This window comes from Scophthalmus maximus, chromosome 16 (assembly GCF_022379125.1).
Source record: "Scophthalmus maximus strain ysfricsl-2021 chromosome 16, ASM2237912v1, whole genome shotgun sequence".
Classification (NCBI taxonomy): Eukaryota; Metazoa; Chordata; class Actinopteri; order Pleuronectiformes; family Scophthalmidae; genus Scophthalmus; species Scophthalmus maximus.
The window spans coordinates 6,132,264-6,149,998 of NC_061530.1; the positions used below are offsets into that span (position 1 = coordinate 6,132,264).

Below are 17,735 nucleotides of genomic sequence, written 5' to 3' on the forward strand. Positions count from 1 at the left end.
GTGCTCGGAGGCAGCCTCTCGTTTTGCTGATGTTAATATTGTTCCATACGGCACGTTTGAAAAATCCAAGCCCAAACTAAAGTTACTTACGGATTTATTTACATATAAAAACAGTGGCTGGGATTAAAGTAGATTTAAAACATGTGACCGAACACCGCATATGTAAATTGAAGTGAGCATGTGTGTGTGCATAAATGTGTTTTCTCTGTGGACACAGATTAAGGTTGTTCCAGGCCATCCAAGAGGATATGATCCTTAAGTGGATGGCCATGCTGAAGCACACATGCACAAGCTTCTTCTTCATTGTGAAGCAAAGGACTGAGAGGCACAGTTCCCCCACGATGGGGATCCAAAAAATCAAATCAAGTCCTTGGAAAAGCTTCTGCCTCTCCTCAATCCTTGCTGGATCGGGATACGGTGGCCCAAGGAGGCCAAGAAGGTGAGGAGCTGAGCCCGGGGGGTCAAGGCATCCAGTGACGGCAGGCTTTAGAAATCCCTGCTCGCCTGGTGCCCCTTCTGTTTCATTAGAAACCCCCTTCTCCCATTTTGACCCCCCCCCCCTCTAATTTAGATGAGGAGTGGGGAGAGGGGTTTGCGCATGTGTGTGTGTGTGTGTGTGTGTGTGTGAGAGAGAGAAAGAGAGATGGCGGGGGGTGGGTATCTGAACCATGTGTGTGTGTGTGCATGCGTGTGTGTGTGTGTGTGTGTGTGTGTGTGTGTGTGTGTGTGTGTGTGTGTGTGTGTGTTCAAGTTTATTTGTGTTTTCCTCCTCCCGACCAGGCAGGATTCCAGTGATGCAACCCCCCCCCCCCCCCTAAAATAGCAGCAGACCTAATGACCCCACTCTAATTGCACAGTGTCAATATTGTTGCATTTAGATTCCCATAGCTCACATATAATATGCACAAGCAGGGGTTGCTCATCAGAACTCAATACATCGGAGCTTAGCGACTTGGTCAGGGCTCACAAACACTGATATCATGTTGCCGACTGTCAGAGTTTGTATTATTCTGCAATCTAGTTGAAATCTCTGCATCAAATGTAATTTCTTCCCTGCAGCATCTCGCTGCCGCGGAGCTGCTTCATCATTTCTAGTAGTGTGATGTCATTTCAGCAATGAATGCAGCAATAAAGAAAATGTGATAAGGATGGGGCGGGGCGGGGGGGGGGGGGGGGGGGGGGGGTGAACCACAAATATTTTTGTTGTTGTGACCACACACTGAACCTATATATCGATAAATAATCTGTAATTTACAGGGGCACCATATGCAGAGTCTTACCCAACTTGTGACACACTTGCATAACATATGCTGCCACTACGAAGATGGTGAATTGATGCTATTGGTCGGATTGTGAGAAATATAGTATCCCCAAAAAAGTTTGTCAACTCCCCGGTTAAGTCTCTCCTGACAATGCAAATTTTGTGGAAACACATTACCAAATGAAAGTGCTGGACCTTCGGTGCTTCATCAAGCTGTTGAGGACTTTGTGGATGGATTTGCTTTTGGAATTCCATTTTGACTTTGAACTTATTCTTTTCGGTTTTACTTTGTAGTACTTGCCTTGTGTGTGTCTCTTGCTTGTTTCACTTCCTGCCTTCGTACAGTTTCCTGTGTCTCACCTGCGTCCCTTGTGTATTTTGTCTCTGTGCTCCCCAGTCTTCTTTGTCAGTTTGTCCATTTTGATCCTTCTCTTTCCCCCCGGTGTCGCCTCTTTCTTCCGTTTAGTTATTTGTTGTCATTCCTCAGTGTTTGCCCCGTTTTTTTCTGCCAGAGTTTCTTCCTGCTTGCCTATGCCAACATTCACTATAATCCTGTTAGCTATTAAATATTATTTTCTGCACCTCCCTGCCCTGTCTGACGTCTGTTCGTTGGGTCCTGTAAACTACACTCCTCATGTAATAATTCAAATGGCTTAAGAGAGCACATCAGGCTGTGCACTAATTAATGATGATATCTAAAAGTTCTCCATATTCCATCACATTTTCCACATTTTCTTTTTCAGCATTTGAGGTTTGACTTGCACGCATTTAATAACATATTCTCATTGTACCCTGTTCTTCTCCAGCAATGGTTTGAGGACACCTGACTCGAGAACAGTTTATCTCAGTGCACCAACTCTTAACATTTGCCTGATGATAATGGTGATATTGGATAGATATGTACATTAATCCTCTTGATTTTCTCTAAGTCACATTTGGATGAAAACTAGTGCATGAGCTGTGGAAAAGTCTCATAGTAATTACATCACATCAAATTAGATAGTGTAATCTTCACAAATTCTATATTCATGTGAGTAACCATGGTTCCTTAATGAAAAAACAAAGCAACAGTCCAAGACTTCGCATTTCTGATAGATTACAATAAAAAAGACTTTCCTTGTGTGAGTAATCGGAAACAAGACGCGGTTATTTACAAGGGCAGCAATAAAAGCCAGGACATCAAGCCAGCGCCTGACATTGAACATTGACTTACCACCCGATACATTCACTGATAATAACAGACGATCAATACCGTGACTCGCACTTTATTAACACCTCCAGTTAGGCCCAGTCTGATCAATGGGGACTGTGACACATTGACATTCTAACAAAGAGCTGTTACTAATGGCCGAAATCAAACCCCCAAAAGGAAACGATAAGCTCCACCATTATCAAATTAACCCAGATCTATTTTTAGAGCAAAGACTCAATCACTTCAATTTAGCTTTCGTTGCATTTGCACATAAAGGATTTTGGCCGACTGTAATGCTTATTCCCTGTCGCTTGCGCTGATTTTAATCTCTCTTCGACATCCGCTGGCAACATAATTATATCTGCGGTCCCTCTCGATTCGAGGTCATGAAAAACATTAGAACCCTTTCTCGTTCCAATTGCAAGAAAATTGAAGGATTAAATATTCCAAGTCTCTCATTTGTAACCGGCAGTGCCGTCTTATCCTCGTGGAGACTGCTGTGTGTCTGTGAGAAAGGGTTTCTGGAGTGAAGGCATGCGAGAAGCAGTGCACTCTGGGATTTATGAGAGATTAAGGCAAACTTTTTCTTTAAGATTAAATATATGTAATCTTTAGACCAAGCAAGACTGAGGGATTAGGAAGACTTCTATGACTAGGAGAAGAAGAAGAAAATCCCCTCTCAAGATGACATGAGATGCTAAGATTATGCCTTAAAAGAATAGTTTAATCCCATGTGGTGAGCTCAGGCTGACAGGTTGGGTCTGTCCATGTACTTCTACTTCAGTGTGCGGTTCACACAGTTTTCAAAGCCTTCGCTTTTTCAGCATGCAACATTTGAGAATAATTTTGGGGGGAAATATGACCCTTTCACTCTAAAAATACATTTGAGCTTTTGAAAGAGAAGACATTGTCCAGCTACTCCATAACTGATCAATTATTAAACTGAAACAGTCGTAAAATAGCGCAAACTGACTGGCTAGTTTGGTTTCATATGAACAAATCTATTTTCGCCATAGCAAATGTATAATATTGCATGTTTTTGGATCTAAATATGATCAACTGTGGGCGGCTGTGGCTCAGGAGTTAGAGGGGGTCATTCATGACATTGAAGGACATGAAGGTCAATGGTTTGCTCCCGTAGCCCACGTCCCCAACAAAATTAACCCTAAATTGCCCCTACAGGCTGTACTGGCTATGTATGAATGATTGGTCGTCGAAAATGTGTTGCATATAGAAGCGAATGGTACGTCTACTGTAAATCGTTTTGGGTGGCCGGTAAGACCAGAAATGCGATATGTAAACACAACTCATTCAACTGCCGGTTCTGATTTGAAAGTTGTGGTTTGCAGCTCCTAAAGGAACGGCGTCCCACCACACCGTGAAGTATTTATACAATAACTAAATGCAGAAATCAGGGGGATAAAATGAATAGCTGCTGACATTGGAGTCCAAAAGTCGGAGACCACTTTTCCAATTGTTGTTGTTGCTGTTGTTGTTGTTGCTGTTGTTGTTGTTGTTGTTGTTGTGCAACACTTGTCTTTGGAAAGTGAGTCATGTCAAAACTGTTAAGATCAAGTCAAAGTATTTGACCATATAGGTCTGAGCACAGGAGCGCTCACACTATAGGGGCGGCTGGTTTGACCACAGTGCTGTTGGGTAGAAAGGCCAGTCTGTTGCGCTTAACACAAATTAACAAAAAGATTGGGAAGGAATTAAATCTCGAGGGACACACAATAGCATTTTGAGCGTGCAGTGTGGTAAATTGTGTTTCTCTGTCTGCCACTCCTTGGCTCTGTAAATAATGTGATGAGTATTGAATAAATAAAGACATTTACACAGCAAAAAGAAAATACTTACATTGCATTACATTACATGAAATGGACAAATACTTAAAGATGCACCAGTAATTCCTTCTTTTCTGGGGTGACCCCTGACACTGGGTGGGCTGAACTAGCCATTCATTTAACTTAACCCTCAGGCCATCCATGTTTACAAGACCAGTTAATTTGCTAAATACTGAATAAATGGATTAAAATCTCAAATGTTGAAAGAAAAGAGTTTTTTGGTTGAAGCTTGTCAGGGATAGAACCGTCAACGGAGGTCTCCGTTTGATATTTGATGGATTCAATAAAAGACCAGTGCAGGTTCATATGTGAACAGCGATCTTATTTATTGCTTTAGAGTCATTTTTTGGAAAAATGTATCTTTCTTAACAGTCACATCACGGGGCAGAACACTAAACATCTAGAGAAATGACAGATGGACAAAGAAAAGACACCTGAGCGCAGACGTTACTGTGGCTCTGACTGGAGCGATAACATCCTCTATATTTCTAAAGTAAGAGCCGGTCCCTCTGGTGTTGTATGCCGGATGCTCGGGGAATCATTACCAAGGCCTCTGCATAACCTCCATAAGTCCGGTTACTGTCAATAACCTGGGCTTTAAAATTTGATACGGGTGATCACCCCGCTCATGGAGAGACCATTTCTGAGCGGCACACGTCCCTGTGAGGGGATTCTCATCATGCCTCGCATTCAGGACGCATCACTCTGAATATCGCTTCAGGACAGTCATCTTCACAGTGTTTGGGCCTTATCAACATATTGCTCACCAGAGGGCCCCGGGAAGATGATTGAGAGAAACTATTAGGCTTAGATCATTCACAGATATTGCTAAAGACCTCCACGCACCTCTGCTTGATCCACCTTCGAGCTGAAATAAATCGGACAATTTCATGGCTGATACACCAAGACGTGCCGATCTCGAGGAATCCCAGGAAAATCACGTGTAGCGATTATTCACACGTGGGCTGACCTCCGCCTTGCGCAACGAAACATACATGATCCGGCAGTTCTTTGTGACATATGTAAATCTGTCCGATCAAAATGCCAATTTGGAGGTTCCAGCTGAGTGCGCTACGGGAATCCCTCCCGTTTGACATGTGGAAATGTCACAGAGCTGCATTTATTCATGTGAACATTAGAGGCACGTTCCTGTCCGGAGGCCCTGGAGACAAAAGATGTTGAACTCCCCAGAGGAGAGTGACCTGGAGGACAGACTCACGCATACCAGCTGGACTTCACGGCAATGGTCTCTCCCTCTCACTCACGCACACACACACACACACACACACAATGCTTGGACTAGCCACTCTGAATATATTTCTCATTTACATAACAGTTGTCACAAAAAGGGCCTCTGTCACAGAGCCGAACATTCCGGATTACATTTTATTTTTCACATAATGTGCCAAACTGTGTTATTTTATACATATCTATTTGTACACACCATTGGGTGCATTGGCCAAATAGGATATACTGTACATCATGTTCAGAGCATTGATCCCGCCAGTGTAATCCTCACAAGATAATACCAGGCAGGCAGAAGCTCCTGCCCTTCCGGCCCCGGAGTGATGAGTGCGATAAATCTATGAGTGACATGTCACTGGATGTATTGCATCTGTGTAAACATCAACGCTGCTTGCCAGAGGTCTTTAGTAGATGGTGAATGTGCAGCATTTGTTGTGGTGAAATTATTTGTTTCAAGAAAAAGATCCCAAGCCATACATTTAATAATTCACTTATTATGAGAGTGAATTCATATTTCATTTTTAAAGCACATGAACAATTCAGTGTGAGAGGAGATCTGCAAAGGTTAAAGTGTCACGAGCCAAGCAGCCATCAATAACTATATGTTGCTGCCACCTAGAGGACACACAGAGAAAGACATTCACAACTGAAATCATTACAACAACACTCCAATGTGCATTGAAATATAAAATTCAGCTTGTCTAACACACTGCTGATGGTGGTTGAAAATCAAAATTACATTTATTTTCCCTAGAACAGTTTTGTTTGGGGCCTCTTGCTCATATCAATGTAATAAAAATAAAGGACGAGAATATTGAGTAATTACTCCAAACCTATTGAATATTGGACATTTGTATTTTATGAACTGTAAAAGAAACATTCATGTGTTTTTGAACATACGCAGCCTAAAATGACAAGCCGGAAATTTCAAACCACATAATAATGATCAATGATATTTAAATTAAAAACTCAGTAGTAATTAAACTTGACATTTAGGTATTCAACTGCTTACAAGATCTGTTGATCCTTCTTTGCCTCCATAAATTAGCATCAAATATAAGTTAAGTAAAGTACAGCACTTGAATACAATACTTAAGTAGATACTTGATACTGGTATAATTCCAATATTGTGCATCTCTGCAAATGGGGCTGAGCTGGTTCATACAGTTCCTCTGCTTCAAATTTCTGTGTATCTTCATCTTCAAATGCTGCTTCTCGTGGACACTCTGCACATACTTTCTAATATTTCAAATTTTTCTATCTGTCTGTATTTTTGGGTAACACAGGCGGAGCATTTAGAAGCTAAACATACAGGTATTGTTGTTAGGATGTGGAGGAGAACAAAACAGAGCGAAAAGGATTGTGAACTTTGGACTTTAATTCATCAGGTGGACAGAAACATGACCCCACATGAGTGCAGCGCCTTGACACGTTAGCCACGAAAACCTTATATGGTTTGTCACTGTGTGTTTCTGCTGCCACCAAATGACTAAATAAACAGTTATTGTAGGTTTAAGGACCTCATAATTGGCTTACGACAATTTTGTGTTTATTATTAACTAGTATAAACAAATAAATATTAAATTATCAATTAAATTGCCATAAACACATTTCCAGGTGAACCTGAAGGTCTAGCAGCCCAGGGCCGTTGCCTGCTTTGCCCTGTTGGTCATCCAGCTTTGCGTCGACTACAGTACTCCCTATTACATATCTACCAATTCCCAAACGAGTCTTCCTTAATTCCACATTGCTCTGACTCCGTTCGGCCTCGCAGCCTTCCTCCAGAATCTACTCAGCCAACACTGAGTCCTTCACTCCAGCAGCCAGCACGGCAAAGAGGAAGGGGGGAAAGAGGGAGCGGAGGCAGAGGGCCACCCTGGGGATGGGGTGGGCCAGCACAACCTCCTTCCTCTTTCTGTTTACCGTCTGCATAATCTCATTGGCCAGGACTGACGGGCGCACGCCATGGGTCAACTGGCTAGCAATAACTGCGGAGGAACAGATTTAATGGATTTAGTAATACATAAAAAAAAAAAGGAAAATTCCAAATATTTGAAAACTTGTTTGTGCGGCCATTTCCCCCTTCACCACAGGCAAACAACTCATCACCAGCTAAGAAATATTCACCCCTATCTGTTTGCTATCACCAAAAACACTGTTTAAACGACGTTTCATATTTGATTACAGATTCAGTAACTGCAGTGCCAATTTGATCTACTCACATGCAGCCAGGGCGTTTGGTTTGGGGGCAGGCGCTTCCACGGACGGCGGCTCGGAGGCATCGATGAAGGTGTGACTTATGGTGCTGACAACTATCCCATACTCCTCCACTTCAGCCCGCAGGCAGTCGAAGAAGGCCTGCACTGCATGCTTAGATGCCGCATCTGAGACACACGCACAAACACACACACACACACACACACGTAAATTCATTCACAGGAGAGGCGTGGCTTGGTTGTCAAGAGGTCTCATTCCATACATTGCAGAGGACATACTTTGTCTAATTGTTTCTGTTGTGACACTGGAAGAACTCCTCCTGCCTGTTTCACAATACTATGAGATCACGACTCCGTGTTAGTGAATCTAGAAGTGCTAAAGGGAGCAGTGAGCACCATTTTCCACGGAGCAGACAACTTGTGAAAATACAACACATATCTCTTCATTAAGATCTTTGAGATATCCATCTGTCACACTGTTGCCTCCAACCCAGTACAATGGCGGTGAACGGATTTTGGTTGTGATACTCACACCTTCATGAGTAAGAATCAACAGCACTGTCTCTTGACAGTCCATAGAATATGTTTACATATACTCCATAGGGTCTATTTATGGTAGACAGCAGTTAAGATTTACTTTGTCACTTTATAACTAGGATTAATTCGATGTCTTTATATTTACCTGTTATTTACATAATGCTTATTTGATTTTAATAGCATATGAGTAAGTATATGTGTTTAAACAGAAAATGAAGCAAATTTTCATCTGACATCATTCGCACAAATCTGACCACTGGATGATTTGTGGGGTTTTTGTTAACATTATTTATATAGAGTCTATGGTTTATTCATCCCCAACCAGTCAGCTGTACATTTTAGATGTGAGCTAGCTGGCATCAGATGCAGCTCCACCTTTGACTGATGTCAGAACTCACCAGAAACTACCCGTCAGGCCTTGTGTTGTAAATGTGTGTGGCTGCATCTTGGCGTGAAACCACCACCTTCAAATTTGTGCAAATGCGTTTTCACATTAACGCTGTACGTCATCGCGCTGCCAGTTACAATTCGCCTGGGTTTTTTCGTCTGAACAGTTGCGCATGAAGGATAATATTGATGTAATACAGTAGGAATTTTATGATCACACTTGGAATATTGCCCTGCCTTAAACTCAGTTGACAGTTTGTTAGGTACACGCAGCTAAAACTAACGCAGCCTCATAAGAGTCCTTCAATAAATGCTCCCTTCGTGAAGGTTTCTAATATTTACTTCAGAGAGGTGATTATTCAGCATGCCACACTGATACAACATGGGGAGGACAAAATAATAGAAACACCTCTAAGTATAACAAGATACAGTTCAACAACCCCACAAACTGCAGCCTCCAAGATCATCGTACAGTTGACAAACCAAAAGCTGAACATTGTAACCTGAATGACTGCATTTGTTTCAGCTTGAGTTAAAAAAATCTATTTGTATATTAATGTAATTATGTGATTAGAAGATCTTGATGTGACATTTTGTCACAAAGAAGGTCAACGGTATCCACATATAACAAAACTACATAAAAATGTATTCCTAATTAAGTTTCTCAGTACTCATTTTTTGTACTCTTGCTCAAGTTATCATTTTGATCACTGCTGTTAAGTGCTTCGTCGCACAGTTTTCAGCAGCTCTACCCGCCTGCCATCAGAGGAGAGTTTGGAATTTGGAAGTTTTCATGATATAAACCTTTCAAACATAACTGAGGCAAGCTCCAAGAGACTTTTGGTGACAACTCACATGAGCTTCTGAATGGGATCGCCAGTCTGCCCTGGATGCTGTTCACCAGCACAACGTGCCCCGATCTTCTCGAGATCATCGTCGGAAGAACTCCTGTCCCGTGATGACATGAGAGATGAGTCAAAACAGAACAGAGAGTGTTGCTAGTCTGTTTGGTGATTTTCTCAGGAATGTCCAGCCCACCTTTGACCAGAGTGCTTGGGCCAAAATAGTTGATGTCCATGATGTTTCTGTCCAGCTCCAGGGAGACGCTCTGCACGGGGGCCTTCAGCTTCACGCTGCTGTTACAGATCAGCACGTCCACACAGCCATAAGACTCCAACACCTCAGCCACCACATCCTCCATGCTGTCCATGTCGCTAAAGTCCAAGATCACCAGTTTTGGGGCAAACGTCTTGAGAGACACAAGACGGCATGACTTTATTGTGTGCGGACAAAATGAAGCGTCAGTCAGACGGCAGGCAGAGTATTGCTGTCACGCACACAAACATATTAGTTAAGTTTCTTGTTCTAGCAAGAAAATTAAAGCTTTCATGTTATGTAAAGTTATTTTCACATTTTGATAAAGTATTTTGGATGAGAAGACCACTCTCGTGTCTGGAACATGCATACCATACATGTTGCTCCTTGACCTCCTCCCATAATTACTATGGCTGCTAAAAGTTACCAAAAAATAAAACTTCACATTATTCAAAAACTAGCCAGGGCTAACTGCTCAAAAATCAATACTTGTTTGATTAATACTTGGTGTTTATTATATATAGAGCCTTTGTTTAATATCTGGCAAGGGACTTTTGTTTTATACCATTCCCCAGATGTCTGACCTCTTATTTCCTGTCATCGCTCAAATCAAGTCTTTCTAATAAATAATAAATAAAAATATACAAAAGAAAGTTTCTTGTATTAACATTAAACCAGCTATATTAGTATTGCGTATTCATGTCAAACTTTCTAGAGTAACAAGATGTCATGATATTTTGTTATAGCAAGAAAGGTTTGGTAAAACTGAATCATTTTGTATCCGGTAATAACAAGAAAATAGGATAATATTTGTAATAACATATGATGCACTGCCGTAGACCAGAACACAAGCAGATTGTTCATATTGTTTTATCCTGTTTTTAAACATAGCTTTTAGCATACCTATATCTGACACAATAGATGTATTGTGCATTGTCGTTTCCGATCAATAAATAACCGAGCTACAGATGATCACCTGGGAACAACAAAGGTGAGTGAGCTATGACCTCCAGTTCATGAAAAACAACTTCAATTGAAAACAGAAATCCATTGAATTAGTGTTATTGACAACAAAATTTTCCATAGCTGTGAGTCCATATCTATGCAAACTGGATGATGTGGTTATACTGTGTGTATGTGTGTTTTTCTCATATAGACACATCTGTCCTGGTCTGTGTGCAGACGATTCAGGGAGACGGGGACAGTGTGTCGTCCGAGAGGATATCCTGCTATTGTGTTGCTCAGAGGAGGAAGTGGTGATCTGGGAGGTGCAGAGCAGGGGGTGGTTACCATAAGTACAAGGACAGAACCTGAAATTCTCTTGGTTAAACTTTAAACCTACACTGTAATGTTTTCGTCAGGTGTTCATTCCTTATGGCTATTAAGAGGGATTGTGCGGGCTTGCCTTTGCTCTCTAACAAAATCTGTCACTGTACTGTGTAGTTTCCAGGGATTATTAATAGACATGACATCGTGTTTACTGGAGCCTGGCATGGTTATGAAGACTCTCACATTGGCAGTCGCCATTTTGATTTATACAATTTTTCTCACCTCTCTAGGGTCGGCGTCATTCGTCAGAGAGTCAAACAGAGACTCCAGTTTATCCCAGCTGCTCCCGCACAGGACAAGCCTGGCCCCGGCCTTATGGAAGAGATGGGCACACTCTGAACAGACGGGGGGGGGGGGGGGGAAACAGAGAGGATACATATTATGTCCACTTTGTGACTTCATTAAAAGGACTATTTGGAAATTATTGCAAAATGCATATAGAGAAGCCGATGGGCAGGTGTTTTACACATAGCCAGGATAGCTATTGTCCAGTTTACAGTTTTAATGCTACACTAAGCAAGCCGGCGGCTGACTGTATCATATCTTACTTTCAACAAGACTTGAGTAGACCTATTTCCCAAAATGTCAATCAGCTACTTTAAACACTTCAACAGACAATTATTTTAGATTAGCATACAAACTAAAAGCTGGGGGGAAATATTTATTTTGGATTGTGGAGAAAGCAGCCAGCCTTTCTTCACAATCCAAAATAAATCTGTGCTCAAGTGAGTTAGTAAACTATTTCCATAGACCAAAACTATTGCCATAGACATGTTCTTCAACAACATGATAATAGTATATTTTGAATCCTGCCTGTCCTCATTTGATTCCAGTCATGGCCATTGTACAATAATCCTTTAATGGCATAAATCCGAGATCTGAATCTCCAACCTAAATCAAGTTCATTGGTCTCCAGGGCTTGCGAGACTGGTGAAATTTCATGGAATCTGCTTTTCAGGCATTCTGCTGACGGACAGAAAGCAAGGTGAAATATGAAAAACACATGTAGGATCATTTACCGGTCCCCACCCCGGTCACGGCATCTGTGATCACCACCACTTTGTTTCGCACCAAGGACTTGGACATGAACTGCATGACCTCCTTGTAGATGTAGTACAACCCTGCTGCCACCACAATCAGCATGGGCAACACCATCACAGAGGGCAGGGCCATGTTCTGTCGAGAGAACAGACAGCACGGAGTCAGCATGGGGAACAGCAACAGACCTACTGACCTGCATTCGAGGAGCCGGCAGTCTGTGCTGAAAGGACATCTCAGATCAGGCGTTAGGTCTCCCACGGTGTGGCTCATTTGTGGCGTAAACGAATATACAGCGACGGTGACGGGAAAAAAATATGTGGATTGAAAGTAAATGCAGAACTCATCTCAGTTACCTGAAGGCAAACATATCCATTCTGTGTTTGTGAAATCAATTAAATTCTTTCTGCTACTTTCACCACTCATGGGGCCGTTCATTTTCGGAAAATTTAGAGGAATCTGATAAGGCATTTCAAACTGAAGTCCGATGTGCAGTGATTAAAAGCTCTTCTACTTTCACATGCGTCACTTATATCAAACGACTCAGTCAAACATCCAGTAGATATTACCCGATAAACATTATTTGTAATTAATTTGGTGAAATAGAAAACACATGATATATAAAAAATGTTATTGTATCTTTTACTTCCTAATAATTGTATATATTCATTGAGTGGCTACATGTGACAGTGTTTTGGAAGGATTTTCAGTTGGATCTTAAAACATATTTTGATAAAGGAATTTCAGTTCAAACTGAATGATTTGATGTCTGTATTTAAGAATTTCAAAGGAGTCTTTTAATGTGGTGTAAATTCAGTGGATATCATTATTATCTGTCAGAAGCAATCATGTGCGCAAGTCGGCACCTGAGAGGAAGCCTCGGGCTGCGAAACTACACACTTCTCTGTATTGTGTGTCTCTACCTGTCTACAGTGAAATCAGAGAAATACTAAGGTCAACTTTCAACTTCTGGAACATCTAATTTTGTAGTTTGACATTTTTGTGCAATATGCTTATTTAATTCCTTGCTAAGAGTTAGTTGAGAAGATTAATACCACTCTCACATCCACACAGTACATATGAAGTCAGACATAAGAAGAGTTCCATGTTTGTTTTCTTCAGAGAGAGGGTGAATAGGAGCATTTCCAATATGTGGAACTACTGTTTTTTAAGGGTAAATGAGGAAGAGTAAACGGATTCCTAGCTGGTATATTTAAAGATGCCCGCAGGCCAACACATCACATTTTTTTTACCTGTATTTTCTTTGACTTTTACAAACTATAGTGGGGTTTTTTGTTGTTGTTGTTGTAAATGTGTTTATCTACTAAGGGTATGAATTTGTACCATGTACCACTTTACTTACCGTGTGAAGTGAGTTTGAGCACAGCTAAATATATTCTGGTCCTTCTGCCGCCACAGGATGCCTTGCACCATGTCACCTCCAGGATATTGTCATCGGATACCCCACTAGGGGCAAATGAGGAGGCTCACATATTTTAGCAATTGGTGACCCTACTTGTCCTTCTTTATATGGGGAAAACCCATTTAGATAAGCCCTTAATCCATATTAAAATTACTATTAATCATGACACATGTAGGACCCAACCCCCAGCTCAGCCCTACGTTTTGACATATGATCGGATCCCAGGGGGTTAGTCAAATTGTGAGAGCACATCTATAGCAACCACACAACAGACATACTGTGCACACCGGTAATCTGTGTTATTCTTGGTTCACTTACAGCACGGACAAGGAGCTAATCCTCCAGCAGGGCTGGCTGTTGGTCTTTCGGGGTTTAGTAGAGGCTCTTCTCCTCCCTCGTCCCTCCACCATTCATACAGCTCTCGTCCTCTGTCTGTCTGTGTCTTGACCCGCTGCTGTCCACTGGAACTTGCTGCTTATTATAGCCTCTGCCATTAATACACACATATGTGGTGAACAGTATCTGAGGCACGTTCCCTTGTTGCCAGCATAAACGGATAGACGACAAGGGAGAGCCTGACTTCCATTTGGTGTTGGGCGAAAGTAGCAACAGATTAGAAACTGCAATGTTTAGACTTTCTGAGAGTTGATTTAGAACATATACATTAATTGATCAGGTCATTTAAAAAGTAACTAATGAGGCACTGTATTTTAAATTCTTGCATTTTACTCATTTATTTTGAGAAGTTTAACTGAAGTAAATATTTTAATAAGAAGTCAAATGTGAAATGAATTAAATTCTTTCTGCTACTTTCACCACTCATGGGACCATTCATTTTCTGAAAATTTAGAGGAATTGGATATCACATTTCAAACTGAAGTCGGACATGCAGTGATTAAAAGCTCATCTACTTTCACATGCGTCAGTTATATCAAACAACTCAGTCAAACATACAGTAGATATTATCCGAAAAACATTATTTGTAATTATATTGGTGATATAGAAAACACGTGATATATATAGAAAAATGTTAATCAAATTTTTGTCTTATCATCTATTTTCTAAGTGTATCTATTCATTGAGTGGATACATGTAATAGTGTTTTGGAAGGATTTTCAGTTGGTTCTTATCATAAATTTTGATAAAGGAATTTCATTTCAAACAGAATGACTTGCTATCTGTATTTAGGAATTTCCATAATCTACTCATCATTTTTTTTAAATGAAATGTCCAAAGAAATTGCCATTCTTAAACATCTTAAAACAAACAGGTCTTAATATATATCTTCAAACTATGACAGATTTAAAAAACAGAAACAAAAAGAATTGGAAAGAAAACCCAAACCCAATTTTTGTGTGCAAACCCTTCAACATTACACCTAATTAGGTTAAGATAAGATGAACCTTTATTCATTCAGGATCGACACAGAAGCACAAAGTAAAACAGCACAGGGGGAAGTAAAATAAAGTAGAAAAGAACAGAATCTGAGGTGAATAACATTAAATTGAAATACTATGCCAGCATATATATATATCAGCATAATAAAAAACTATTTACAATGACAAAACTATACACAATAATGTATAATTTTGCCGTGCGAAATATCTCTTAAAATTTAAATTACATAAAATATATTGATTAGGTCATTCAAAAAATACTCCCTGTAGATATAAATGTTTGCTTTTGCAATGTATTTGTAGCAACCTAATAGAAGTATTTAAAGCACATGCGCATCAAAACTGCGCAGTAACCGTGTTCTGTCTGTGGGCGGCGACAGTGAGCAGTTCTCGCGAGAGAGCCCGTGGAATTCCAGGAGCTTGTGTGCGCGCTGTCCGCCCCCCTCGCTCCGCTGGGAGAGAAGAAAATAAAGCCACTGCTGCTAACCAGGCTAGTTATGGAACCAAACCCCGAGTGCTCCCTTTGCCAACAGTAACTGGAGACGAGGGGCTCTCCCTCTGCATGCAGCGCCTCTCTTCGGGAGGAACCGCACGGGAACCGCTCGGTTTCTCGGACCGTCTCTGTCAAGTTGGAGACGCCAGCCGGGAGGAGAGGCTTTTCATTAGCCTATGTGCGAGAGCTAGCTAACTGAGCTAGCCGCATAGCCTAGCCGAGGAGCGCTGGATGAACTTCGCATGGACTGGCTCGCTGCGAACGGGACAGCGAAGCCTGCCGCCCGGCTGCGAGCTTTCTTCTGAGGCTCGGAGTCGTTCCGCCGTCGCTCACTCGGACGCGTATCGCCTCGGAGCGCGGGGGGTGGTGGTGGTGGTGGTGGGTGGTGGTGGGGGAGGCGACCGCCGGGTGCGAACGGTGCGTTCGCGGCGTGCGCCATCGCGTTGTTGACCTGGGGTGGGGGCGGGGGGGGGGGACACGCCGCCGGGGCGAAGCTAACAGGATATTAGCCACCTCTCTCGCCGCTCCGGCTTTGTGGTCGCAGGCCACGGACTGAGGCGCATTCATCCCCGACCGGGCGATGGGGAGGCTGTGGCTTGATGGCAGCTAATTATTTAATGGGAAGCAGCAATTGGATGCGGCCGAACGGACAAAGGAAGGGTTTGATTCGATCGTAATCTGCGAACAGTTCGACTCCTGTTCGTTTTTTGTTTTTTTGTTTTTTTTTCATTTTAATTTTTTTCATTTTTTTTTTTCAGTTTTTTTTTTTACTTGAAACTTGAAAATGCATCGGGGTGCCGGAGCCGTGTCGAAGTTGGGATAGAAGAGACGCACGGGAACACAGCGGGGATTGCAAGTGCCTGCGGAGGAAAGAACTGCCCTTCGGAGAGAGAGAGAGAGAGAGAGAGAGAGAGAGCGCTGACATTAGAAATGTCTACCGCGAAAGAAAACCCCTGTAGGAAATTCCAGGCGAACTTCTTCAACAAAAGCAAGTGTCAGAACTGCTTCAAACCACGGGAGCTGCATCTCTTGACGGACCAGGATTTGACGCAGGTAAAGCAAACGTGTTAGCGCCGCCGCCACGGTGACTGACATTCAGATCTGTCAACTAGGACGATTACTGCTGCCGCCACACTTTGTCAGGTGAACACGACCACTAGCCTTGCCCGACTTCCACATCCGCTCTAGCTTGGTCACGAGCCTCCCCGAATTGGATAGATGTCAAAGTGGCGTTGTAAAGACCGGCAGGATTATTCACGAGAGCGACGGACAGCTGTGGCACAGTCCGTCTCGAGGCACTCGTTTGGGCAACAGCGCAATTGCAGCCCACGAATGAGGGAAAGTTGGGCTGTTTGTCTGTTGGATGGATGGATGCGACCAGCGAGAGTGGCGAAGACCCTGCAGCGCTCACATGTGCTCGCCGGTTCCGTCCCTCTGTGATCGATTGTGCAACCTTCAGCTGTTGTTGTTTATCTGCAGTTGTTTGTTTTAGCTGTGTGTGTGTGTGTGTGTGTGTGTGTGTGTGTACATCCCCCCCCTCCCTCCCTCAGACAGGCGGTCACACTTGGGGGGGTTAATGGGAACCGGACTGGAGTAAATGACACAAAGGCGAGTGGTGCTGGAGATGAAGTTCAGCTCCGCTCAGCTGTGTTTTGTCTGAGTCACTCTTTTTCTCCCTCTCAGATCATTAGTTGAGTCTCCGTTGTATCCTGTAATTGATCCCAGACCATGAGGCCCAGATGGGCCCTTGAACATGGCCTAAGAGCCAAAACGGCAACGTCAGCATCCTCTCCTCCTATGAGAGAGTGTGTGTGTGTGTGTGTGTGTGTGTGTGTGTGTGTGTGTGTGTGTGTGTGTGTGTGTGTGTGTGTGTGTGTGTGTGTGTGTGTGTGTGTGTGTGTGTGTGTGTGTGTGTGTGTGTGTGTGTGTGTGTGTGTGGGAGGGCACATGCTTGCTTTTCTGTTTTCACATGTGTCTATCACTTGCCGCCCCTCAGTTTATTGCAGGTTAACCCTTCCGCCGCGAGACTCCCGAGTCAGGACAGGCGGCTTACGGTTACATCACTTCCTCTAATCTCCCTGTGACCCACCGAAAACTCTCTCCCACAGCCCGCTGTGACGTCAGCCAGAACCAGGGAGGCTTACTGCCCTCGCCCCCTAGAACGGGCCGCCGTCGACCCTCCTCGCTTATCGCTGTTGTCGCAGTCGCCCACTGGCTTTTTATGAAAAATGTCTGCAGCCCGTCCGCTATCCATACAGTCATCCGGGAGCTCAGTTGC

General features: G+C 42.8%; 2 protein-coding genes across 4 annotated transcripts in view; one reads left to right on the plus strand and one right to left on the minus strand.

The window, feature by feature from the left end:
• Positions 1–6,900: 6,900 nt before the first annotated feature.
• On the minus strand, positions 6,901–14,042 carry dhrs7cb (dehydrogenase/reductase (SDR family) member 7Cb). 2 transcript variants are annotated; one of them, XM_035612208.2, is made up of 7 exons: positions 13,886–14,042; positions 12,126–12,282; positions 11,329–11,441; positions 9,721–9,955; positions 9,538–9,630; positions 7,765–7,926; positions 6,901–7,530 (listed from the first exon to the last, which is right to left on the minus strand). In XM_035612208.2, the coding sequence occupies exons 2-7, from the start codon at positions 12,277–12,279 to the stop codon at positions 7,331–7,333; spliced, it is 957 nt and encodes a 318-aa protein (XP_035468101.2). In that variant the 5' UTR covers positions 12,280–12,282; positions 13,886–14,042; the 3' UTR covers positions 6,901–7,330. The 2 variants fall into 2 exon arrangements, with proteins under 2 accessions (XP_035468101.2, XP_035468103.1); XM_035612210.2 differs by having other exon boundaries at positions 9,721–9,931; positions 13,886–14,041.
• Positions 14,043–15,927: 1,885 nt separating this feature from the next.
• The window catches only part of LOC118287233 (myosin phosphatase Rho interacting protein), a 39,044-nt gene continuing 37,236 nt past the window's right edge, over positions 15,928–17,735 (plus strand). For both annotated transcript variants that reach the window (XM_047327559.1, XM_047327560.1), the window contains exon 1: positions 15,928–16,510. In XM_047327559.1, the coding sequence (XP_047183515.1) occupies positions 16,388–16,510 (123 nt within the window). In that variant the 5' untranslated portion in view covers positions 15,928–16,387. The remainder of the gene's footprint in view (positions 16,511–17,735) is intronic.